This window comes from Lepisosteus oculatus, chromosome 13 (genome assembly GCF_040954835.1).
Source record: "Lepisosteus oculatus isolate fLepOcu1 chromosome 13, fLepOcu1.hap2, whole genome shotgun sequence".
Lineage (NCBI taxonomy): Eukaryota > Metazoa > Chordata > Actinopteri > Semionotiformes > Lepisosteidae > Lepisosteus > Lepisosteus oculatus.
Genome location: NC_090708.1, coordinates 3,649,845 through 3,677,436, shown reverse-complemented (window position 1 = coordinate 3,677,436; position 27,592 = coordinate 3,649,845). Strand labels below are relative to the sequence as shown.

General features: G+C 36.1%; 4 protein-coding genes across 4 annotated transcripts; all 4 read left to right on the top strand.

Moving 5' to 3' along the window:
• Positions 1–162: 162 nt before the first annotated feature.
• On the top strand, positions 163–5,635 carry LOC138242178 (extracellular calcium-sensing receptor-like). The gene is made up of 6 exons (XM_069197494.1): positions 163–558; positions 714–1,008; positions 2,844–3,656; positions 3,733–3,957; positions 4,225–4,348; positions 4,579–5,635. The coding sequence occupies exons 1-6, from the start codon at positions 356–358 to the stop codon at positions 5,478–5,480; spliced, it is 2,562 nt and encodes an 853-aa protein (XP_069053595.1). The 5' UTR covers positions 163–355; the 3' UTR covers positions 5,481–5,635.
• Positions 5,636–8,003: 2,368 nt separating this feature from the next.
• Positions 8,004–12,805, top strand: LOC102690629 (extracellular calcium-sensing receptor-like). Its single transcript, XM_069197469.1, has 6 exons — positions 8,004–8,372; positions 8,554–8,848; positions 9,568–10,380; positions 10,470–10,697; positions 11,338–11,461; positions 11,844–12,805. Exons 1-6 carry the CDS (start codon positions 8,170–8,172, stop codon positions 12,755–12,757), a joined length of 2,577 nt encoding a protein of 858 aa, XP_069053570.1. The 5' UTR covers positions 8,004–8,169; the 3' UTR covers positions 12,758–12,805.
• A 1,993-nt stretch (positions 12,806–14,798) lies between these two features.
• Positions 14,799–18,719, top strand: LOC102690428 (extracellular calcium-sensing receptor-like). Its single transcript, XM_006637438.2, has 6 exons — positions 14,799–15,001; positions 15,176–15,470; positions 15,690–16,502; positions 16,586–16,813; positions 16,945–17,068; positions 17,806–18,719. The coding sequence occupies exons 1-6, from the start codon at positions 14,799–14,801 to the stop codon at positions 18,717–18,719; spliced, it is 2,577 nt and encodes an 858-aa protein (XP_006637501.2).
• A 2,938-nt stretch (positions 18,720–21,657) lies between these two features.
• LOC102690429 (extracellular calcium-sensing receptor-like) lies at positions 21,658–25,083 on the top strand. The gene is made up of 6 exons (XM_006637522.3): positions 21,658–21,860; positions 21,995–22,289; positions 22,630–23,433; positions 23,535–23,762; positions 23,864–23,987; positions 24,167–25,083. The coding sequence occupies exons 1-6, from the start codon at positions 21,658–21,660 to the stop codon at positions 25,081–25,083; spliced, it is 2,571 nt and encodes an 856-aa protein (XP_006637585.3).
• Positions 25,084–27,592: the final 2,509 nt, after the last annotated feature.

Here is a 27,592-nt window from a genome sequence, read left to right as displayed (position 1 = left end):
TCAATTATGTTACAGCATACAGAACAAAAGAACTGTATATTCTTTTTAAACCTTGTGTATGCCAACGAAAACAAGCAGTAGAGTTCCAACCTACTGGGATAATAAGATAAAAATCTGATAGCATCCAGGAAGCAATAACAAACATATTTATCATCTCACACATACATGATACATGAGTACAATTATTTTTTCACTTTGAGTTGATTAATGCATAGTTCTCACCTCTGAGGATAGGTGCTTTGGTGCGAGTGTGAACATTGCTTCATGTTGAGCATGGGAGATTTGGAAAGAGGTATATAAGTGCTGTGAAGTAAACAATTGTAACTTCAGACCAGAGTGGAAGGAACACTTTACAATGCTGCTCCTTGCTGAAGTGGTATTAATTGCCATTTTTACAAGAGCTCAAAGACCCATTTGTGTGTCGTATGGAACAGAAGAACTGCCTCAGTTTTCAAAAGAAGGAGACATCACAATAGGAGCAATTTTTTCATTTCATAAAAGCCCTATTATTACAACACCAACATTTAAAATCAAACCAGGACAAGTTATATGTGATGGGTAAGTGATTTCCTTTACTGTTTTCTTTTTTCCATATATCTTAACTTCAGAATCTGACCACTTTTAATTTTTTCAAACTAGAATTATTATTATTATTATTATTATTATTATTATTATTATTATTATTATTGAGACATGTGAATTAATCCTTTCAGATTAGCTCCGGGAGAATTACAGTACGCTCAGACTATGATATTTTCCATTGAAGAAATAAATAACAGTACAGACCTTCTTCCTGATGTTTCCCTGGGCTATAAGATATATGATTCCTGTAGCTCAATGAGTAAGGTTGTACAAGCGTCACTGGAATTAATGAATGGATATGAAATCGGATTTTTATCTAACCAGTCCTGCACCAAGACTTCTAATGTTCAAGCAATTGTAGGACACTCTGGTTCCCAATCTACAATAATTCTTTCAAGAATGGTTGGACCCTTTCATATCCCAGTGGTGAGAAAAATAAATTAATTTCATTATATAGTGCATCGTTTTTATAGATTGGGTGGAAACTTGTTTTCATACATTATATTTCTTTATGATTTTGTATTTTGGCTATTTATATGGTTTGTAAAATGGAGGTATAGTTCAGACTTCCTGCTATACTGGAATAATAATAGATGCTCTCACAATTATTTAAGTATTTATACCAAAAGCTAGACATTTAAAGCTTAGTATGTTTTGAAACTATCAATATCAACATATTTTAAAGAATAGATCAAGAGGGAAATTGTGACCCCAGTGCCGTTTAAACTATATTGCACTATGATTGATTTTAACACAGCTGACACTGAGGTACTGCAGGGGTAAAAGCAGTAAAAATCCAATATATCACCATGTCCTGATACTATTTTACCAGTCAAGCTCCAGCAAATGGGGGATGATACAGTTCATAGATGATGTGTTTTACTTCCTTACTCTCACTTAGATTTTGAGCAGCACCAACAGATAGGAGCATGACAACTGTGACAATAATGTTTTTAAATGTGAACAGAACTTAATAAGGAAACAGCAGACAAATCAGTAACTGGTTTTGAAATGATGGAGATTAGAAGAATACAAAGAATCAATGGCTTTTTAAGATATATCCAACATTCATTTAGAAAAGGCATTTTTTGTTTACTAGAATTGCTAGAATTCTTTAAACTAAAAATTAGTACATAAAACTAAAGAAAATGAACTATATTTTAATTTAGATTTAGAGAAAGTCAAAATCATGACTTGAAAAGACACATAGCAAATACAACTTTGATTATGAAAGTGATTCACACTGGCAATAGGGACATAGAGTATAATGTTATATGTATAATATTATAGGGGTGATGCTATGTTATTATCAAGACCATGATTTGAAGCAATGAAGAAGCAAACACAATATGCATATAAGCAAAAGGTGTGGAATTTAAAACCCTGTCTAAATCTTAAAATTCACAAGTAAGACCACACTTAGAATATTCAGTTTTGGTCAGGTTGATGACATTAAATATCTTCAGTCTAGAACACAGCAGATTGAGATTAGATGTGTTATTAGTTATCTTATTTTGTAAAAATATTATATTATAATACAGCAAGATCTGTTTAGTTGCTAGGAAGTATCAAAACGTTTCAACCCTTGAGTTGCAATTTAGAAATTAGATGTGTCTGACATTCACTGACGCTGAGAGACACAGCAGCAGACTCTCACGATGTGAAAGTAATCACAGTAAGATGTCAATAGATGTGTATGGTATTCTGAAATAAATGAGTGTCATTGTCAGCTCCTTTCTGCATATGTCACATTGTCTTTTAAACAAAACAGTATATGAGCGCAAAAAAAACTTAATCTTGATTATTTTTTCAGCTTTTAACAGTTTTTTTCAACAGTTTCATTAATAAAAACACAAATATAATTTGCTTGGTTTGGAATATGTAAATGAGATTGGGTGTATGTTTGCATGAGTTCTGAATACATTTTATTGAATCATCTTTATCATCTTATAGATCAGTCACTTTGCTATCTGTGCCCATCTCAATAACAAAAAGCATCTTCCCACTCTCTTCAGGACAATCTCATATGCAATCACAGTGCTTATAAGACAAATATACACTGTAGTACCATTAATTATACATCTCCTTACTGCAATGTCCTATTAAAATTGATATTGATGTACTCATATTGTAGTGTGAGTCTCGCTGTGGGTTAGTCTTGATTGAATCATTCAATAGCAGGTTGTTAATTAATAAAAAACATTAACATCTAAAGTTGCTGCATGTGTTTTTTGTATTTAACCTTCTTTTTCTTGCTGCAGATCAGTCACTTTGCTACCTGTGCCTGTCTCAGTAACAGAAAGGAGTTCCCCACTTTCTTCAGGACAATTCCCAGTGATTATTACCAAAGCAGAGCCCTGGCAAAGCTTGTGAAGCACTTTGGATGGACCTGGGTTGGAGCCATTAGAAGTAATGATGCTTATGGCAATGATGGCATGGCTACCTTTGTACAAGTGGCACAACAAGAGGGGATCTGTATTGAATATTTAGAAACCATTTATAGAACAGATTCTAGAGAGAAGTTCCTGAACGTTGTAGACGTTATTAAGAAATCTTCTTCAAAAGTAATTGTTGCTTTTTCATCTCATACAGATTTGAGAGTTTTAGTAAAAGAGCTGTTCATTCAGAACATCTCAGGCTTTCAATGGGTGGGCAGTGAATCCTGGATTACAAATAGTTTCCTTGCACTACAAGAAGGTTACACAGTCCTGGGTGGAGCAATTGGCTTTGCGATTCCAAACACAGAGATACCAGGATTGAAAGAATTTATTCTAAATACTCGTCCATCAAACACACCTGGAAACACTGGCTTAAATGAATACTGGGAGAAAGTCTTCAGTTGTAGTCTGACATCCAAAAAAGGGACAAATGTGAAGCAATGCACAGGAAATGAGACTTTGAAAGGAATCAATGATCAATACACTGATGTGTCAGAAATTAGGATATTAAATAATGTGTATAAAGCAGTGTATGCTGTAGGTCATTCATTGCACAATCTGATAAATTGCAAGAAGGGACAGGAATTATCTGAAAAAAAAACATGTACAAATAAAAATAAAACAGAAACTTGGCAGGTAAGCAAAAGTATTCCACTTAAATTTCTCAATTATTCAATGGAGCTGATATTCACCACAAAACATTTTCTCACAGGTTTTAAATTTCCTGAGAGACACTAATTTTACAATGAAGAATGGTGAGAATGTGTACTTTGATGAAAATGGAGACCCAGTTGCAAGATATTCATTACTAAACTGGCAGGTGAAAAAAGATGCACTTACATTTGAAATTATTGGTCTTTATGATGCATCTTTACCACAAGGACAACAGTTTAAGATGAATGGGGTCAGTGTTGTGTGGGCAGGTGCTCAGGATAAGGTAAGATATTTACTGTATACAGTAAATATTCATTCACTGTGTAAGGCAGCAAATGATAAAGCATACCAGATAAATGACAAAACATCTTAAACTTACTTCATACTGAACAGGCAATATAAGTTAATTAAAAGCAGGTCAATGTAAAAAAAGAAAAATATATAAAACTTTACAACACTATACAGCATTTAGTTATTTAATGTTTTAAAAATATTTAATAAAAACAAATTTAATTATTGTTTGACTATTTTAAACTGCACTTTATGGCAGGTGCCAAAGTCAGTCTGCAGTGAGAGCTGCCTTCCAGGGACTCGTAAGGCCATTGAGAAAGGGAAGCCAGTCTGCTGCTTTGTCTGCATCCCCTGTGCAGAGGGAGAGTTCAGCAACACTACAGGTAATAAGTAGCAATGAAGCAAATCTAATGATTTAATGATTCAATCAATAAAACTATCCATCCAGCTGTTCTTCATTTAATTAAGTAAAACTTGTAAGTTTACCATCTGAAATGTTCCATGCTTCAAATATGTTACCACTTTATATTTATTAGGACTTTTGGAATGAATGCAACAGATAATGTTCTGCTAAAACACAAAATGTTTATTTTTCTCTTTCTTTCATTTCTAGATTCAGCAGATTGCTATATGTGCCCATTGGAATACAGATCTAATGAACAAAGGAATCAATGTCTATTGAAAACCATTGAATTTTTGTCATTTGGAGAATATTTGGGAATATTTTTAGTAACATTTGCAGCTCTTGGTACTTGCCTAACCATAGCTGTAGCTTTTATTTTTTTCCGATACAGATTTACTCCAATAGTAAGAGCCAATAACTCTGAACTGAGTTTCCTTCTGCTCTTTTCATTGACACTGTGTTTCCTCTGTTCACTTACTTTCATTGGCCAGCCCTCTGACTGGTCCTGTATGTTGCGCCACACAGCATTTGGGATCACATTTGTCCTGTGCATCTCTTGTGTTCTGGGGAAAACAATAATGGTGTTAATGGCCTTTAGGGCTACACTGCCAGGCAATAACATAATGAAATGGTTTGGACCCACACAGCAGCGTTTAAATGTTGTTGTTTTCACACTCATACAGGTCTTCATTTGTGTTCTTTGGTTGACAATATCACCCCCTTTTCCATACAAGAATACGAAATACTATAGAGAAAAAATAATTCTAGAGTGTGATTTAGGATCAACAGGGGGATTCATTGCTGTGTTAGGGTATATAGGATTCCTCTCTGCCATGTGCTTTGTACTCGCTTTCCTGGCTCGTAAACTGCCTGATAACTTCAATGAAGCCAAATTCATTACATTCAGCATGCTCATATTCTGTGCTGTCTGGATCACCTTTATCCCAGCTTATATCAGTTCCCCTGGGAAGTTCACAGTAGCTGTGGAAATATTTGCAATTTTAGCATCGAGTTATGGGTTGCTTTTCTGTATATTTATGCCAAAATGTTATATAATTTTAATAAAGCCTGACAAAAATACAAAAAAACATTTAATGGGGAAAATGTCCTAAACATCACTGTAAAATTCATAATATATCTATGCTTATCTAGGTTTTCTGAAATATCTTACTGTATGTAATTTTATCTCAGATTAAAAATTCTAAATTGAAGATTATCTTCGACAGTCCATTCTTTCCCAGAAAAAAAATTGGGACATTAAAATTCACTGGTCATTCTTTTTACTTCGTAAATATCATATTCTATTACTCTGCTTTGGAGCTTGTTTAATTGTGTAGTTATGTGAACTAATGTATTACACCTTTTCTATATATTCCTCCTTTTAAAAGTCAGGTTTTCTTCCTCTGTTCTACTTTGTTACTTAATAAAATGACAAGCAATTCTGAAGCAAAGTTTAAAAAAAAAGTTGCATGAGTATTCTGCTCTAATAAAATAGATTTATAGATTGAAGTGTTTAGAAGATCAACATTGCTTGACAAACTGTCAGTCGCATGAGTTAAACAGCATTATCACAAACCAAACACTACTCATATTTTCTATTTCTCTGTATGATTCCACAATAAATTCATTAGATATCCTCTGATTGTGTAGCTTGTTTATTTAGATTTATCTGCTTAACCAAAAATGAAATCTAAAATAAAACCACAAAATGAGCCAACGTTTTACATATCTGTGCAACACTAAAATAAAACCAAAGTGTTGCATGATGTGTAAGTGTGCAAAGAATGAATGTAAAAATTGTATTAAAGGATATAAGAAAGACTGTTAACAGGACGTTTGGCCTGTGTCTGTCAATTGGATATTCCCAAGTATATTTTAATTAGATAATTACAATTACATTTATTTTTGTCATATTTATTACCTAATGACGCTAGGTAACTGAAGATCCCATCGCTACTTTCTTGAATGTACTGCATACTGTACGTGTAGCGTGTTCTAAAAATAACTTGCATTTCCTGCAGTTTGCCTGTTTAAAACAACATGCTACTGTACCTAGCTGTCAAAAGGGAGATAATGATAATAATAATAAAAATCCTTACAATTATGTACAGTAGCCCTTGTTGATACAAAATAATAATTCCTTAGACTTAACGCTTTTCTGGACACTCCACTCAAAGCACTTTTAAGACTGGGGACTGCCCCCCAGTATCAGCATGTGGATGATGCGATTGCCACCAACCTGCACCTGTAGGCTCACCACACATCAGCTATCAGTGGGGATGAGAACAGGGTGATGAAGCCAGTTCACAGGTGGGGATTATAGTAGGCCAAAATTTAATAAAGGCCAATGGGAAATATGGCCAGGATACCAGAGTAACACCCCACTCTTTTTGAGAAACGCCCTGGGATTTTCAATTATCACAGAGTCAGGACCTTGGTTTTATGTCTCATCCAGAGGACAGAGCCTTTTCTACAGTATAGTGCTCCCATCACTACACAGGGGCATTAGGACCCACATAGAGTGCAGGGTAAGCGCCCCCTACTGACACCACTAATACCTCTTCTGGCATTCCAGGAGATCTCCCATTCAGGTACTAGTGGAGTGTCCAGAAAAGCACTTTTAGAAGTGTAAGCAATTATTATTTTGAAGCCATTAGCAGTTTAGTCTGGTTACTGATAGTGAGGGACACAAGAAGAAGACCAGTTAGAAGCTCAAAAAAGTGCTAGACTTTTTTTAGAAAGGTTGTGATTTTCAATCAAACACTGTATAACATGCACTAGTTTGGTAACTTACAGCTGTGTTTTGTGTCTGTTTTCCTGGTGACCTGTTTATTGGAAGATCACTTGTTATGGCGTCATAACTGCTGTGTGTGTCACAATAAATGAATCAATATTCACACTCATAATAATTCACATCTATCCAAACAGATTTTTTTCTGTCAGGAGACACCTCACTTAGGTGTCAAACCAACCTGTTGACAACACTGAAGCCTTCTGCATCGGCTGCCCACTACAGAACAGATAAAAAAAAGTGGTGTAAGGAATTATTGCATCATTTGAACTGAAGTGGACATTAATTGGAGAAGGCAAAACTGACTCTCAAAAATAAAGGTATTTTAAAGACCATAAATATTCAGGACTTTATCACATTTCACTTAAAGAACAGGACATCCTGCAATATAGTCTCCACTATCATCCTAGAAACCAGTAGAAAGAACATACTTCTCCTATAAGGAACATACTAGGAACAGTATGTTCTTCTTTAGTTTCTTAGACCTGGGTGAAGGGGGGGTGTGAGCTGGCTAGCAGATCATTGGACAAGACTCTTCAAGAAAAATCAGTCTTTTTTTTCATTGATCTTAATTAGTTTAATTAGCTTTTGGCTTCTTCCTTCTAAAAAATTCATTTTAATTTACATTTCTTTTGTATCTGAAGTTACTAGTACTGTATTATGCTTCAGCGCCTCTATTCAACTACAATATGGATCTTTTTAAAGATTGTGTACACCAACAATAACAAGCAGCAGAGATCCATCCTACTGGGATAGAAGCTTAAAAAAAAATAGAGCTTCTAGGAGACATTAACAAACATATTTATCATCTCATACCTTCATGATACATGAGTACAATTATTTTTTCACTTTGAGTTGATTAATGCATAGTTCTCACCTCTGAGAATAGGTGCTTTGGTGCGAGTGTGAACATTGCTTCATGTTAAGCATGGGAGATTTGGAAAGAGGCATATAAGTGCTGTGAAGTAAACAATTGTAACTTCAGACCAGAGTGGAAAGAACACTTTGCAATGCTGCTCCTTGCTGAAGTGGTATTAATTGCCATTTTTACAAGAGCTCAAAGGCCTATTTGTGTGCCGTATGGAACACAAGAACTGCCTCAGTTTTCAAAAGAAGGAGACATCACAATAGGAGCTATTTTTTCATTTCATAAAAGCCCTATTATTACAACACCAACATTTAAAATCAAACCAGGACAGATTGTTTGCGAAGGGTAAGTGATTTCTTTTTCTTTTTTTCCTGTACAGTATATCTAGGTTGTACATCTTTTGGAATCATATACAGTGCCTTGTGTAATCTCAATGATAAGAGATTTTCATAAAACTTATGAGATTTAAAACTTAAGTTAATTTAATAATTAAATGTCAATTCATGTCAATTGATCTTCTCTGCAGATTAGCTCCCGCAGACTTGCAGTATGCTCAGACTCTGATTTTTACCATTGAAGAAATAAATAACAGTACAGACCTTCTTCCTGATGTTTCCCTGGGCTATAAGATATACGATTCCTGTAGCTCATTGAGTAAGGTTGTACAAGCGTCACTGGAATTAATGAATGGACATGAGAAAGGATTTTTATCTAACCAGTCCTGCACCAAGAGTCCTAACGTTCAAGCAATTGTAGGACACTCTGGTTCCCAATCTACAATAATCATTTCAAGAATGGTTGGACCTTTTCATATCCCAGTGGTGAGAAAAAAATATTAATTTTAACATACAATCCATCCATTCTGAAAAAGTGTTGCATTGTCAACTCCAAAATAAATATATTCTCCAAGGCTTTACACATATAAGTACATTTATAAGCACATATATACATATATATGTATCATACTCTAAGTACAATAATAGTACTTATGACTTTTCTACTTGGCCCTGTAAAAGGTGTTGATTTACCACTTTCCTTTTTATGTGGTAAGTCAGCTATTTATATGTCCAGTGTGTGAAATGTGTTAGTATTAAACAAAACTCTTACAATTCTAAGAGTGTTAATTCCAAAACACAAAACCTCAGGTTATTATAAAAAAATCCAGCTATGTTGAAAGTCTTCATTCACAAAAGATGTTCTTTGACTTTGAAGTAACAGAAACATTTCTTCTTTCCTTCAAATTGAAATTTGATTGGGTCTGATGTTTGATAACCCTGAAAGACGCAGTGCCTTATTCTCGGTTTGTGAAAGCAATTACAGTGCTTATAAGTGTATATAACAAAATGTCATTAATTATAAATCTCCTTACCGCATGTGTATGAATTTCATTTTCTTTCAATTATTTTTTTATATTGCAGTGTGAGTCTCAGTCTGGATTTATCTTGGTTTAATCTTTCAAGGCATGTTGTTAATTAATAAAAGAATACTAGCATCTTATTTTGCTGCATTTTTTTATTTAATCTTCTTATTGTTCCTGCAGATCAGTCACTTTGCTACCTGTGCCTGTCTCAGTAACAGAAAGGAGTTCCCCACTTTCTTCAGGACAATTCCCAGTGATTATTACCAAAGCAGAGCCCTGGCAAAGCTTGTGAAGCACTTTGGATGGACCTGGGTCGGGGCCATTAGAAGTAATGATGCTTATGGCAACAGTGGGATGGCTACCTTTGTACAAGCAGCTCAGCAAGAGGGGATCTGTATTGAATATTCAGAAACCATTTACAGAACTGATCCGAGGGAGAAGTTTCTGAAAGTTGTAGAAATTATTAAGAAATCTTCTTCAAAAGTAATTGTTGCCTTTGCAACACATACAGATTTGAGAGTTTTAGTAAAAGAGCTGTTCATTCAGAACATCTCAGGCTTTCAATGGGTGGGCAGTGAATCCTGGATTACAAATAGTTTCCTTGCACTACAAGAAGGTTACACAGTCCTGGGTGGAGCAATTGGCTTTGCAATTCCAAACACAGAGATACCAGGATTGAAAGAATTTATTCTAAACACTCGTCCATCAAACACACCTGGAAACACTGGCTTAAATGAATACTGGGAGAAAGTCTTCAGTTGTAGTCTGACATCCAAAAAAGGGACAAATGTGAAGCAATGCACAGGAAATGAGACTTTGAAAGGAATAAATGATCAATACACTGACGTGTCCGAAGTGAGGATATTAAATAATGTGTATAAAGCAGTGTATGCTGTAGCTCATGCACTGCACAATCTCTTTACTTGTCAAGATGGAGACGGACCCTTTAATGATAAACAATGTGCAAATAAAAAGAATATTCAGCCTTGGCAGGTATTGGATCACATCATAATTTAGCTTTTCAGCTTGCAACATAAATCTAATAAATTTTGATATCAGCTTTTTTTCCTCTTTAAATGTAGGTGTTACATTACATCAACAAAGTTAACTTCACCACCAAGAACGGAGAAATTATCTACTTTGATAAGAATGGGGACCCTGTAGCACGATATTCATTAGTAAACTGGCAGCTGAACAAGGGACGAATTGCAACCTTCCAAGTTGTTGGTATATATGACGCTTCTTTACCAGAAGGACATCAGTTTGTAACGAATGGTGTCAGTGCTGTGTGGGCAGGTGATCAGGTTACGGTAAGACATTTCCTCAAATGTTCCTTTATTACTATTTATCTCTCTCTGGAAACCAAGGCTGTAATCAACAGCAACTTTGTAGCCTTTTGTATGATCTTGAATGTTAAGCATTCTGCATCATCTTGGATGTCATAGGCCTGATCAGTACTTTAATGGAAAATCTCCAAGGAAAAACAAATGGTTTCCTCTCTGTTCCACAATTTCCACATTAATGCCCCAATATGATGGGAAACCATCCAGACTAGACACCGTGCTCCCAATGAGGCATTAAACTAAGCCTTTAACATTAAACTTAAACTACAATGTTATAAAGAGTAGGGATATTAACCCTGGTGTCCTGGCTTAGTTATGAACTGAGCCTATAAAACCAAGACTTATTAGGTTTCCCTGTTAATTCAGGTGATAAGTGTGTGCTACTGTATGTAATGAGTTATAATGTCTGCCACATGTCACCCAGGTTGTTACACTTCAGCAGTAGTACAGTAATTGAGGTGAGGAAGCACCTATAAATTACTTTTTAGGCAAAAAAGAACTGAATAAATGGAATTTAGTAAGTGTATTATTATTATTATTATTATTATTATTATTATTATTATTATTTTGTTACTGTTGTTAAACATGACTTATTTTTCTGCTTCAGGTTCCAAAATCGGTCTGCAGTGAGAGCTGCCTTCCAGGGACTCGTAAGGCCATTGAGAAAGGGAAGCCAGTCTGCTGCTTTGTCTGCATCCCCTGTGCAGAGGGAGAGTTCAGCAACACTACAGGTATGAAGTGGCAATGCAGCAGATGAGTCAATCAGTAAAACTATTTATTGAGCTGTTGTTCATTTAAAACTTGTCACCTGAAATGCATACTGGTTCCATGTGTCAAAAATGTTATAAACAGTAACATTACTGATGGCACCAATTGGAAACTTATTCCATGCTAACATAATCCATATTTAAGCTGCATTTGCAAAATTATTTCTTCAAGCAATTTTAAAATGTAATTAAATTAAATCTCACCACTGTTGTCAGTGAGCCAGATGTGTTCTTTTGCTCATGAGTTAAAGTCATGAGGAGGATATAGAAAGTACAGCAGGTAAGCAATTATGTATAAAAAATAAAAACATTTATCTGTAATGAGTATACTTTTTTCTATTTTCAGATGCAGTGGACTGTTCTAGGTGTCCTTTCGAATTCAGATCAAATGAACAACGAAATCAGTGCATCTTAAAAAACATTGAGTTTTTATCTTTTGGAGAATTAATGGGGATACTTTTAGTAGCATTTTCATTGCTTGGAACTTTCTTAACCACAGCAATAGCTTTAATCTTTTTCCAGTACAGATCCACTCCCATTGTTAGAGCCAATAACTCTGAACTGAGTTTCCTTCTGCTCTTTTCATTGACACTGTGTTTCCTCTGTTCACTTACTTTCATTGGCCAGCCCTCTGACTGGTCCTGTATGTTGCGCCACACAGCATTTGGGATCACATTTGTCCTGTGCATCTCTTGTGTTCTGGGGAAAACAATAGTGGTGTTAATGGCCTTTAGGGCTACACTGCCAGGCAATAACATTATGAAATGGTTTGGGCCCAAACAGCAGCGCTTAAGTGTTCTTGCTTTCACACTCATACAGGTCTTGATTTGTGTTCTTTGGTTGACAATTTCACCTCCTTTTCCGAACAAGAATATGAACTACTACAGAGAAAAAATTATTTTAGAGTGTGATTTAGGATCAACAGCTGGATTTTGTGCTGTGTTGGGGTATATAGGATTTCTCTCTGCTTTGTGCTTTGTGCTCGCTTTCCTGGCTCGGAAGCTGCCTGATAACTTCAATGAAGCCAAATTCATTACATTCAGCATGCTCATATTCTGTGCTGTCTGGATCACCTTTATCCCAGCTTATATCAGCTCTCCTGGGAAATTTACAGTAGCTGTGGAAATATTTGCAATTTTGGCTTCTAGTTATGGGTTGCTCTTCTGTATTTTCATACCAAAATGTTACATTATTTTATTAAAGCCAGAGCAAAATACAAAAAAACATTTGATGAGTAAAATGCCCTCAAAATCACTTTAATATTGTCTTTTTATTTATATATATTACATGCATACTCATGGTAGTTTCAGAACATGCTGTCCTTAATTAAAATGAGTGAAATAAATATTCCTTTCCATTACCTTGTTAAAAATGGTATGCAAACTGGGGTTTGTAATTTTTTTAATAGAAGAAAAATGTTCTTTCTTAAACTGTATTGTGCATGCTGCAGTTTAAGATTATTATAATTTTTAATTATTTATACTTTTGGTTTTGGAAATGAACTTCTAGGTGTATGTTCATATCTATCTGAATATTCGTTCCAGAAGCAGCTTTTCACAATATATAAGAAATTCCTGAATTAATGTTTTGTAATTTTTAATTTAGTTTGTATGTCAGAATTAAATTATCTTTCAGTTTTTGCTGTTGGCCTTATTTTCCGTTTCATTCAATGCACTTTTTGACATTCTATGCAATCAGTTAAGCTTAATGCACCTGCTGAACACTGTAGAATTGATCATTATTAATCATTAAAAAATAATACTCAGAGAGCAGAGACAGAAAACATTGGACTTAAATGTTTCATATCCAATATTTCTCATTCATTTATTGTAAAGAATGTTGTTTGTTGCAGCATTTAACAATAATATACATTAAGAGGTTATACTGTACATGGGTTTATGGAACACCTCATGGATTTATTCCATAATGAGAGAGAAAGGACCAAAAAATGTAATTATTGAACAAATTCAATACATAACATTAAAATGCTCTTTTGTACTGTAGCCATGTATTGACAGCTTTTAATTGCTATTTTTATCTTTTTTTCTTTCTTTGCTTACCACCCTGTCTTTCTCACACCTGAAGGCGGCTCCACGGCCTCTTTTCAGCGTGGAATAAACCCTATTACTTGTTCCTTTGCAGCCTACGCAAGCTGACGCAGCTCCCCACCTGAACTCATTTAATGATTAGCTTAGATACCACCAAACCCAAAACTTAAAACCTTTTAGAAAAATGATGAATATGTTAAGTCAAAATACTGTACTGTCTATAGCTGTCTAGCATTTCATTTTAAGAAGCAATGTGAAAACTGGAAATTTACAAACTTTAATAAAATATTCTAGGAACACTGTTCTTCTCTTGCCTCATGACTATTATTCAATAAGATTTTATGTATACATCGAGAGATAGTCTTTGAAAAACTATACTGTAAAACTGTTCTTGTTGATAAATAGGCACAGTACTGAAAACACTTACAGTATAATAATAACTCTTGAGCAAAAAAAAAAGTAATCTTTACTCTTGGTAAAACTATCATCAACTGACCCCAATTCTAAATTTAGTATGTTTGTTTGTGTGAAAGGAAGAGTTAACATAGCAAACTGGCATCCTCACCATACTGTATTGTGTATTCCAGCCACAAAATTCTGTGTCACCACAATACAGCACAAAATGTGATAACCCACCACAATGGTGTGAATAATGACAACAGTTACTGTGTTATATTATTATAAATGATAATAGTAATTATTATTATTCTACTGCTTATTTGTAGTTTGCTCAAAGAGTTGCCAGGCTGCTGGTGAGCCGTCGCACCTTCCCAGTGTCAAAAGCCCTTGATACTTCACACCCAGTACACACAAGTCATGTAATGTGCACATCAGACAGCTAAAAATTTAAACCGAATGTTTCCGATTGTTCCTTTTTGCATGTGGTATCCAGAACATTTGCAGCAGACCCATACTCTCTGGAGTTAGTCAGGTGGTCTCAAATAAACTTATTTTTTAATCATGTTGTTGTCCACCACAAAACAAGCAACACAGCTAAAACCTACTGGGGAATAACAGCACATGTAGCACTAGGGAGAAGGCTCTATGAGCAATTAGCAACAGACAGTTTATCTGTCTCTCTTCTATAATAGTGTGTGGCTTTTTTAATAGATTAAAAAGTGAACTCACCTCGTGAGATTTGGTGTGCATTTCAGTTTTGCTTTGTGTTTGTCATGGGAGATCTAAGCTGAAGTATATAAGTGTTTCAGAGTTAATAGTTGGAGCTCCAAACAGAGGGACGTGAACCCACTGACATGTTGCTGCTTGCAGGAATAATTTTAGCCACATCTGTCGCAAGTGCTGAAAAACCTGTTTGTCAGCCGTATGGGTCACAAGAATTGCCTCAATTTTCAAAGGAAGGGGACATCAAAATAGGAGGAATTTTGTCATTCCATAAAAATCCTATTATTTTGAGGCAAACATTTAAAGTAAACCCAGGGAATATCAAATGCGAAGGGTAAGCAATATTTTCAAACACTTTCTTTCCTGAGAGTATATGATACATTTCAATTGAATTGCGGATATATGGATTTCAATTAAGTATTGTGAATATTGCAATAGTATCTGTGATAATAATTATAATAACAGATGTTACAGATAATAACAGATAACAAAAGCACTTTTCTTGCAGGTTAAATCCAGGAGAATTACAATATGCGCAAGCTATGATCTTCACAATTGAAGAAATAAATAACAATTCCGACCTTCTTCCTGATGTTTCTCTGGGTTATAAGATATATGATTCCTGTCGCTCTGTAGCTTTGTCTATAAAAGCATCACTGGAGTTAATGAATGAGAAGGAAATAGATCCTCTGTCTGACCTGTCCTGCACCAAACCGGCAGATGTCCAAGCAGTCATAGGAGACTCCAGTTCAACACCAACAATAGGAATTGCAACAACTGTTGGACGTTTTCATATACCAATGGTGAGAATCTACTTAAGCACAAGTAATTCTTGCATTAATGAACATTATTTCTAAATCTAAAAAATGTTACTTTTTATTTACATTTGTATTATTTTGGTGTAATTTCCATTCGGTATTTTTAAGATAACAGTAGGAAAAAGAAAATAAAAAAAAGTATATGTAAGGTTCACATTTTATGCACTTGCTTCACATTATTCTCACTTTTTTTCACTGCTGTAGATCAGTCATTTGGCTACCTGTGCCTGTCTCAGTAAAAGAAACAAGTTTCCAACCTTCTTCAGGACAATTCCCAGTGATTATTACCAAAGCAGAGCGCTGGCAAAGCTTGTGAAGCACTTTGGATGGACCTGGGTTGGGACCATTAGAAGTGACAATGATTATGGCAACAATGGGATGGCTACATTTGTTCAAGCCGCCCAGCAGGAGGGGATTTGCATTGAATACTCAGAGACAATTTACAGAACCGATCCAAGAGATAGATTCCTTAAAGTTGTAGATGCGATTAAAAAATCAACCTCAAAAGTAATTGTTGCATTTGCAGCTGATACAGATATGGATGTATTAATTAAAGAACTATTCATTCAGAACATTACAGGTTTCCAGTGGGTGGGCAGTGAAGGATGGATAACATATGGATACCTTGCTTCATCTGAAGGCTATAAAGTCCTGGGTGGGGCCATTGGCTTTGCAATTCCAGAAGCAGAAATACCAGGTTTTAAGGCATTTATTCTAAATTCACAGCCATCAAATATACCTGGAAACACAGGCTTAAATGAGTTTTGGGAGAGTATGTTCAACTGTAGCCTTATTTCCAAAACTAGTGGGAAAACTAAACCATGCAGAGGAACAGAGAATCTAAAAGAAATAAATAACCAATACACTGATGTATCAGACATGAGGATATTGAATAATGTACATAAAGCAGTGTATGCTATAGCCCACTCATTACACAATCTCCTGAAATGCACAAATGAGCAAGAAACTTTAAATGGCAAGACATGTGCAAACAAAAGTAACACAGAACCATGGCAGGTAAAGGAATGTACTATACTTTATGCATTTTAACCCCAAGCAAAGATGACATAATCTGACAACTCATTTTCCTTTACATGTAGGTGCTTCAATACTTGTCAAGAGTTAACTTTACAACCAGGAGTGGAGAGAAGGTGTATTTTGATGAAAATGGGGATCCTGTAGCACGATATGCAATAGTAAACTGGCAGCAGAACAAGCAGGGAATCACCACTTTTCGTGTTATTGGTCTATATGATGCTTCTTTACCAGAAGGACAACAGTTTGTAATGAATCGCGTCAGTGCTGTGTGGGCAGGTGATCATGATGAGGTGTGCTATTGTCCCTGAATTCAGAAAATCCTAATAGTATTTTTTTATGAGTATGAGATACTGTATGTTTGATCATTTTTGGTGTAGCTGTATATTAAGCTTCATTATCAGTTAGTCTCACCCTGTTTCAGGTGCCGAAGTCGGTCTGCAGTGAGAGCTGCCTTCCAGGGACTCGTAAGGCCATTGAGAAAGGGAAGCCAGTCTGCTGCTTCATCTGCATCCCCTGTGCAGAGGGAGAGTTCAGCAACACTACAGGTATGACATGGCAATGCAGCAAATCTATTGAGTCAATCACTAAAACTATCTATTGAGCTGTTGTTTAGCAAGTAAAAATTAAGTCTGGTGATATCATCAATGATATCTGAGTTTGTCATGGAACATGGCACATGTCTCATGCTTAAAATATCTTACCACTTTTATATTCATTATGACTATATTCAGTAATATCACAGATAAGCAATCAAAAGAGACAATTTAGTTCTTCTTGCATCTTAGTATATTATATACTCACTGTAAAGAAATATATACAGGTAGGAGCCACAATCAAATTACAGATTTTCTTAAAGGACCTAAATCCAGTTCCAACCTTTTGTTGCTGCTTGTGTTTTCTGAGGTTTTATAGTACTGTATATAAGATAGAATTATAGAATTTATAAAATTGTATCTTCAACATACAATATATAATAACATGATACAAAATATACAATTACATCATTTGTGATCACTGAGTACATATTTCTTGAACTACTAAAAAAAATCACTTGATAACCGACTTGTGATCAGTGAGCTATGTGGTTTCAACTACATTCCAACAACTGGTATTCGATCAGAATGAATAATTTTCCATTTAAATTATACATACAGTATAGTAATTTTTACATATTTATAATTTTAGATTAAAATTAGGCCTATAGTATAATGCAGGCATTTAAAGAGGAAAGAAACAACACAGGAACAAAAATAATTATACAATATTCTTTTTTTACTTTCAGATTCATTGGAGTGTTTTAAGTGTCCTTTGGAATACCGATCAAATGAAAATCGAAATCAGTGCATTTTAAAAAGCATTGAGTTTTTGTCTTTTGGAGAAATAATGGGAATACTTTTAACAGTATTTTCTTTGCTTGGAACTTCTCTATCTATAGCAATAGCTGCTATTTTTTTCAGATACAGATTTACTCCAATAGTAAGAGCCAATAATTCTGAACTGAGTTTCCTTCTGCTCTTTTCATTGACACTGTGTTTCCTCTGTTCACTTACTTTCATTGGCCAGCCCTCTGACTGGTCCTGTATGTTGCGCCACACAGCATTTGGGATCACATTTGTCCTGTGCATCTCTTGTGTTCTGGGGAAAACAATAGTGGTGTTAATGGCCTTTAGGGCTACACTGCCAGGCAATAACATTATGAAATGGTTTGGCCCCAAACAGCAAAGGTTAAGTGTTCTTGCTTTCACACTTGTACAGGTATTAATTTGTGTTCTTTGGTTGACAACATCACCTCCTTTTCCCAACAAGAACACAAAATATTATGCAGAGAGAATCATTCTGGAGTGTGACCTGGGATCTGCAGGTGCATTCTGGGCTGTGTTGGGATACATAGGATTCCTCTCTGCCATGTGCTTTGTGCTCGCTTTCCTGGCTCGGAATCTACCTGATAACTTCAATGAAGCCAAATTCATTACATTCAGCATGCTCATATTCTGTGCTGTCTGGATCACCTTTATCCCAGCTTACATCAGCTCTCCTGGGGAGTATACAGTAGCTGTGGAAATATTTGCAATTTTGGCTTCTAGTTTTGGATTGCTATTGTGTATTTTTACACCAAAATGTTATATTATTATATTAAAACCAGAGAAAAACACGAAAAAACATATGATGGGTAAGGTGCCTTCAAAATCACTCTAAAATACAATTTTTGCATGTATAAGACCCAAAATTCAGATTTTACCAAAAGTAAATACTACATTTCTAATTCTACCCATACTAATATTTATTTAAAGAAATTTCTAAGAAATATTAAATAAAAGTAATTCTTAAATCAGTAAAGGAAAAACTATACATAGTAATTGCATATTAAATCTGTTACTTCTGATGCTGTGTCTAACGTCACAAGTATTTGAATAACTCTCAGGTTGTAAATTTTTAGGTGTTAACTATAAAATACAGTTTCTGTAGCCCCATCTTGAATATTTTCTTATTGGATCTAGATTTTACACAGGATCTTTCAGTTCAATGGAAAAACACTTTGAATGCACCAACTTATAAATATTATGAGGGAATTAATGTTTCCAATTTAAGGCCCATTATTATTTAACCCATTATTAAAAAATATAACTTATTTTTATATAGGACTAGGATCTAACACAATATTACTGTCCTTTTGACTTCACATTCTACTATAATGGAATAACCCATAGACTTGACAATTAATTCAGTTTCATTAAGCATTGGTTAAATTTATATTTACCCTAGGCGTAACAGTTACCAGCAATGAACTAATTTCTATTTTTGTATCTTTCAAGAATCTTGTCTCACCTTAAAAAAAAGAATAGTGAATAAAATGAAATTTTCTTTGCTAAAATATGTTTATTTGTAAAATGAATCCTATTAAAAACATTTCATAATGTCTTAAAATGACATCACTACAGTCCAAAATGAAATGTATGTGTCAACTGTGAAGCAGTTGAATGTTTTTGCAATTCTAATGTTCTTACTGTATGTTTGTAGTTATGTTCTTGTAATTGTCTTGTATTTTATGTAATTCCACTTTTAATTTGCATTGTTTGCAGGATAGGACCTCATTTTAAATCAGCCTTGTGGGTTAACTTGGGCTATTAGGAATTGGACTGGGTATTATACAGTATACAGTATACAGTATGTCGATTTATTTGACTCTTAACCACTGTGTAAATGAATCAAGATAAAACATAAGAAGAAAATGTGTAATTATAGGTTTCATACAGTAACTACAGCAAGACTGACAGCTCTGCATGGAAAACTATTGACCTAAATGGAAATTCTCAAAAAGACCTGATGTCTGACCTCCTGACAAATGTGTGTCCTGATCTTCAGCTATCCAAAACTCTAGTTCCTTGCTTTCGGTTCGCCTGGCACTGCTTCTCACACTGGGCAAGTTGGAGCAGTGTGTTGAGGAATCTAGTGGAAGAGGTATCTTCCTTCTGGGCCTCAAGGACTTCTTGGAGCTTTCAGCTCGGCTCTCAGGAGAGGGGGTTTCTTGAAGAACTGGAGTTGGGAAACTAAGTTCAGTAAGTTTACACCCTGTTATCAGGGAGGATGGGTTAGGAATCAAGTAACGTAAAATCTGTCCGATATTCCAGAAAAAAATTATGTATAGTTTTTAAGCGTTACAGAGACATCATGGATGGTTGTCCTCGCTAGTCCTTCCACAAGCGCCAGGTACAGCATGAGGTTTCCTCCTGGCTCTCTGCTTCCCACTGCTGAGCCACAGCATGTGATAATGACCTCTCCCTGCACCTCTGAAGCCAGACTGGTCTTGCTCCCACCTGGTTACAGCAGCATAGTGTGTATGAAGAAATCAATCCGCCATGTTTGCTCTGCTAGCGGCCCTACTTCTTCTATTTTTCTCTGCATTTAACTAACTCTTAAATATCAACTAGTTGATAAAAGGGATGCATGATTCCTGACTGCTCTCCAGTGCTTCCACAAGACTTGGACAACATCGTTCACACAGCTGTCTTCTTCCCCTGCTGCATTTGTTTGTTTTTCTGTACCCAAATAAGTTTCTTTGGTTTACTTTGACACAGTATGTGCAACTGATTATATTTTGATTTAGTTTAACGAACATTTGAATGTTTCCATTATTTCTCTTCATTGTATTATTATACAATAGGTTTGATGTACATAATTAATCCTTATGCAATAGTATTCAGGTGGCTTGTGTGATTTGTGTATTAAAAAGGTATGACTGTATTATTATTTTTGTATTGTGCCACTTTCTATTTAAAAGCAATCACTTAAAAATAATTAAGATTAATGAATCGAAAGAGGGACTGAAAGTGAAGGGATTGTCAAATAAGAAACAAAAAAACAGTGTTGGCTGTGAAGTACAACCGTAAGAGCAACAACAGTTTCAATAGCCCTTGAGGTATTTTAAAACACAGTAAAAACCTACCGGCACAGGAGCTGCTGAAATATTTGTATCATCAAATAATAAAACAAGGAGCCAAAGTAAAAGTAAAAGTAAAACCAAAACAATGTTAGCCGAATTGTTTGATCTCTTCAGGAAAACGTGTGGAATATCAGGAGAACACGAAGATCATCACCCCTACAGGCCCATTTACTGTACATGTCAATATGGAACAATTAGGAGGGATGACAAATAATATAAGGAGCCGAAAAAGACAGATGAGTGAATTAGATCTTAACCAAAAGTTGTTGTATCTGGGTTTAGATTTCCTCCAGAACCTGCATCTTTCTTTTCTCCAATGTTTCAAATACCTTGCACTGCACATTCTCATTCTAGTTATGCAGAAGCAGTAGTATTTTTTCACAGTAGTAGTTTATTTTTTTATTAAGTATCACACAACTCGAAGCACAGTTAAAATCCACTGGGAAATAAGGACAAATAAGGTACAATGCATGAGCAGGGCTAACTAGTAACAAACAGATTAACTGGTTCAGACTTGATTATTCATTTCTTGTTTTCTATCTCTTCTGAACTCTCCTCTGAGAGTTGATGCTTTGAGACAAGCCTGAATGCCGCTTCATGTTAAGCATGGGAGATTTGTATTGCAATATATAAGTCCCTTGAAGTATGAAGTAAATGATTTTGGCTCAGTACAGGGAGAGGAAACACCCTGAGATGTTACTGTTTATAGAAGTTACATTAATTGCTTTTCTCACAAGTGCTGAAAAGCCCATTTGTCTTCCATATGGAACACAAGACTTACCTCTCCTTTCAAAAGAGGGTGATATCACGATAGGAGCCATTTTCTCATTTAATAAAAATCCGGATATTGTGAATCCAACATATCTCTACAACCCAGGACGCATCAAATGTGAAGGGTAAGTGATATTTTCTATAAATCTCTGAAATCTTATGAATTCTGTTTCTATAATTAATATTAAAATTAGTAACAATGTAAAAACAACAACAATAGATGTCAAAGACGTAAAGCCAGTGGATGTATTTTTTACAGGTTAAATCCTGGGGAATTACAATATGCTCAGACTATGATCTTTGCCATTGAAGAAATAAATAACAGTACAGACCTTCTTCCTGATGTTTCCCTGGGCTATAAGATATATGATTCCTGTCGCTCTGTACTACTGTCTATAAAGGCCTCTTTGGCTCTAATGAATGGGCAAACAAAAGGATTTCTCTCAGAACAGTCCTGTACCAAACCCTCAACTGTTTGTGCTCTCATAGGAGACTCTAACTCCACACCGACCATTGGAATAGCAACCACTGTGGGCCCTTTTCAAATACCACTGGTGAGAAACACTCATTTACTCTGCTAAATAAATAAGTTACGAGATGGGAAAATGCATTTGGAAGTTGGCATGTGGAACTCAATCTTTAAAGTAATCAGAGTTTAAGGTACAGAATATGTCTCTTCTTACGTTTAAAACTACAAGTACAATACAAGGTATTGATAAGGCAAAAGATAGTCATTTTAAATAATCTAATAGCAAAATGCCATAGATCTACACAAACCAGTTCTAAAACGATTCAATGAAATGTCAAGCAAAAACATGGTTATGACTCAATGGTCAAATATTATTCTGTATATTGTCCTTCATCTACATATCACTTTATTTTTCATTTCCTCAGATCAGTCATTTGGCTACCTGTGCCTGTCTGAGTAACAGAAGGGAGTTTCCCACTTTCTTCAGGACAATTCCTAGTGATTATTACCAAAGCAGAGCCCTGGCAAAGCTTGTGAAGCACTTTGGATGGACTTGGGTTGGAGCCATTAGAAGTAATGATGCCTATGGCAACAATGGGATGGCTACATTTGTGGAAGCTGCCCAGAGAGAGGGGATTTGTATTGAATATTCAGAGGCCATTTACAGAACCGATCCCAGAGAAAAACTCCTGAAAGTTGTAGACACTATTAAAAAATCTACTTCGAAAGTAATTGTTGCTTTTGCAGCTGATACGGACATGGATTTATTAATAAAAGAATTATACATTCAGAACATTACGGGTTTCCAGTGGGTGGGCAGTGAAGGATGGATAACATATGGATACCTTGCTTCATCTGAAGGCTATAAAGTCCTGGGTGGGGCCATTGGCTTCGCAATTCCAAATGCTGAAATAGCAGGACTGAAAGAATTTATTCTAAATGCTCGTCCATCAAACACACCTGGAAACAGCAGCTTACAACAGTTTTGGAAGAGTTTTTTCAATTGTAGCCTAACTGATGCAAACACTGAGCCATGTCCAGGAAAAGAGTTTTTGAAAGTGATTAGCGACCAATACACAGACGTGTCAGACATGAGAATATTAAGTAATGTGTACAAAGCAGTGTATGCTGTGGCCCATTCACTGCACAATCTGTTACAATGCAAAAATGGACAAGGACCTTTTTATAATAAAACGTGTGCAAAGAAAGATAAAATAGAACCTTGGCAGGTAAAGAAATAATATCAATATCATATTGTGGTGAATTTGCTACACTATTATTAAGAATGTAAAAAGTAACTGATTCTGTAGACCTTTGGTTTTACTTCTAGGTGCTACATTACTTAAAAAGAATTAATTTCACAATATGGAACACAGAGAATGTCTATTTTGATGAAAATGGAGAGCCAGCAGCACGATACTCATTAGTAAATTGGCAGATGGACAAGAAGGGAATCACAACATTTCAAATAATTGGTCTGTATGATGCCTCTTTACCAGAAAGGCAACAGTTTCTAATGAATGGTGTCAGTGCTGTCTGGGCAGGCGATCAGGATAAGGTAAGATTATCCTCTCTGACATATACAGGGAAAGGGTGCATGTTCAAAAGATACTTGATAATACAATCGTGATCATCAGACTCAACATCGCTGTGTTACAGGTGCCAAAGTCAGTCTGCAGTGAGAGCTGCCTTCCAGGTACTCGTAAGGCCATTGAGAAAGGGAAGCCAGTCTGCTGCTTTGTCTGCATCCCCTGTGCAGAGGGGGAGTTCAGTAATAATACAGGTCTGTTAAAAACATATTATTTTATTTCTAAGTGCAAAGACTACTTACTGCAAATGATAACACCATTTAATTTATGACATTGTATGTATCTTTAGGTAATTTTCTTTTTCATTCTGTTAGATTAGAAGAACTATTATATCTGATTAAGAATAGTTTTTAATTCTTTTTTCTATTACCAGATTCAGTGGAGTGTGCCAAGTGCCCTTTGGAATACAAATCTAATGAACAAAGGAACAAGTGTATCTTGAAAAGCATTGAGTTTCTGTCATTTGGAGATTTGATGGGCATACTTCTAACAGCATTTTCTGTGCTTGGAATTGTCCTAACCATGGTAACAGCTTTTATTTTTTTCCAGTACAGATCTACTCCAATAGTAAGAGCCAATAACTCTGAACTGAGTTTCCTTCTGCTGGTTTCATTGACACTGTGTTTCCTCTGTTCACTTACTTTCATTGGCCAGCCCTCTGATTGGTCCTGTATGTTTCGCCACACAGCATTTGGGATCACATTTGTCCTGTGCATCTCCTGTGTTCTGGGGAAAACAATAGTGGTGTTAATGGCCTTTAGGGCTACACTGCCAGGCAATAATATCATGAAATGGTTTAGGCCAACACAACAGCGGTTAAGTGTTCTTGCTTTCACACTTGTACAGGTCTTGATATGTACTCTTTGGTTGACAATATCACCTCCCTTTCCTTACAAGAATACAAAATACTACAAAGAAAAAATAATTCTGGAGTGTGATATAGGATCACTAGCAGGATTTTGTGCCGTATTAGGGTATATAGGATTCCTTTCTGCAATGTGCTTTATGCTCGCTTTCCTGGCTCGGAAGCTGCCTGATAACTTCAATGAAGCCAAATTCATTACATTCAGCATGCTCATATTCTGTGCAGTCTGGATCGCCTTTATTCCAGCTTATATCAGCTCCCCTGGGAAGTTCACAGTAGCTGTGGAAATATTTGCTATTTTAGCTTCAAGTTATGGGTTACTCTCATGTATTTTTATGCCAAAATGTTACATAATTTTATTAAAACCTGAAAAAAATAGCAAAAAACATTTAATGGGTAAAATCCCCACAAATCTTGTCTCGTAAATTAGCCAAAGCTTTGTATTTATCTGAAAACCATCCATCCTTCATCAGAAAGCTTGTTAGTCCTGGTGAGGTTTCATAGCATTCCAGAAGAAACCATAAGACACAAGGTAAGATGCACTCTGGATGAGACATCAGCATACAGTACAGTACGTAACTCTTGAAGTGTTGTAAAATGTTAAATCTAATCAGTAGTTTTGTATTATAGCTGTAAACAAATATGAGGTGTCAAGTGTGAGAAGACACACATTTTACAAATTGAATATTTCTATTTGAGGCTACATCTCATTTGTTTCTTCAAATGAAACAAAATGTATAAATTCTAAAATCATTCACAAATGTTTATACGTCTATACTTAGAGAGAGCTCATCAATCTAAAACATATTTAACATGTTTTCCCCTTAAATTGGTACTGTACCCATTCCTGAATTCAGCTTTGTCTTTTATGCCAATATTAAAACTCTCCCTCAGTAATGCAATGTGTCTAATGTGGGTTCTTCCTCTTGTGAACAGATTTTTCTGTAAATACTTTTTTATGATTCTAATAATAATAACTGATATATCTACATGCACACAAATGAGTTCAGTAGCTATCTGTTCTGCATTCACATACTGTATTTTTGTTTTAAATGATGTGTCTTTCAAAACACTGTGAGCCCACAGGTACCTATCTAGTGCCAAAGGTTGGAGTTGAGCAAAGAACTGAGGAAAATCTACCCAGCTCAATATGCAGCATCCAACATCTGCAGCATTTGACCAATTATTTGCTGCCATGTGGGAGTCCTAGTTCCTGTCAGCTAATAGCACTGCCCAGCCTTGATCGACTGATGCCAGTATAAGGTTCAATCTGTCCTCTAAAAAGCACCCCCGATGGGTGAGCTACTTGGAAGCCTTTGTTTGCCTTAACACTTTGAAAGAAGGTCATTTCTACACATTGGTAATTTTGGTAATTACCTCACCAGCAGCACCACCAGTTATTACCAGATACTTCAGCCCTGCCCTGTCCACGGTCAGACACTCTGTAATTGTGTTTTCTTCCTGTGGAAAGAAGTGCTCCTTGCACAAACCAGCTTTCCAATTATTCGCCCTGCACTCCACTTGCACCCCTCTGGACACTTCTATTCAGAACCCTTAGCCAGGGCCTGATGACCATCTGGTTTCCCGTCTGTTTGCTAGTTTGTCCATGAGTGCAAACAGCATTGTTAGCAACCTCCCTGACCTTTCAGACCTTACCCATACAGATATCACTTCCTGTTCATTTCCAATCGGTGGAGGAACAGACTGGGTCGCACAATGTAGACCCTATTGCGCCAACCATTCAGTTGGGGATAGTGATACATTTGGGCCTAACCAGTCCCATTGGAGACCACAGAGACCAAGTGCCAACACTTCAACATCAGCCCTGGATCTGTGGTTAGACTTGACTGTGATGGCTCAGCTCCAGGCTGAGGGCCAAGTGCTGTGGCTGTTGGTGATACAGAGGGCAGGGTACCCACAACCCTCTGGGACACCTTGGAGTTGTAAGATAGAGTGCTGTTTCGCTCCTCTCCTAGAGATTGTATATGGTGTTCCAACAAGACACGTTGGATTTTAATGAAGAGTAAGGGGGCTTTAGGTTCCCCATGGAGAGATATTTTGGTGATGAGGAGAGGTCTGGGTACACAGGTCTATCATCATATTGCAAAGCCTCCAATACATCTGGCCTCCATGATCTGGCTCCATGACAGCTCTATGGGGCAGCCTAGACTATTCAAAAAAGACATTCTGACCTCAGGCAGGGGAAGTGTAGAGGGTATGGGATGCAGGAGCGCGTGCTGAGACTCTGACTCCCAGGGGGGCATCTTCACAGAAATAATCTGTGCTGGGCAATGTTTAGTGGAAGTTTGGTTGTTGACCATGCAACACTTTAAGTCACATCAATGGAGTAGTTACAGTATAAACAAGTATTTCCTGGGCTTGGAGTGTCTGTACTGTAATAGATCGGGTGACTTGTTTTTGCTCTACATGCCAATTTGCCTGTATTTGAGCTTATCTTGTTTGGTAAAACAAAGGTGCTTTAGACAGTAACTTCTAAGAGGCGTCCCATGTCACATGCTAACTAGGGGTACAGCAATGTTTTTCTTTATTCTTATTAACTTTTGACTACCAGTGATTTCTTATGGGAATATGTTCATAAGGGCAGAGATTAAATTATTGTCCTGGGGCAACATGAAAATCAAACCTTTGAGAATTCTTGCTTAACAGTGTCTGAACTTCTCTCAGTCTTGATCTAACCACCCCTGAGACTTCTCGCACAGTATAAAAGACAACAAATGATAGTATTGTGTATTATACCCAGGTCGAGGTGTCTCTGTTCATTATAGAATGTTATTACGAGCAGCAGTACTGATGTTTGGTGCTGTTTTGAATGCAGCAGAACACCCTGTTTGCAGGATTCAGGGGAGAGCTGCTTTTCCACATTTAACTAGTGAAAGAAACATTATGATTGGTGGCATGTTTTCGATCCATAGC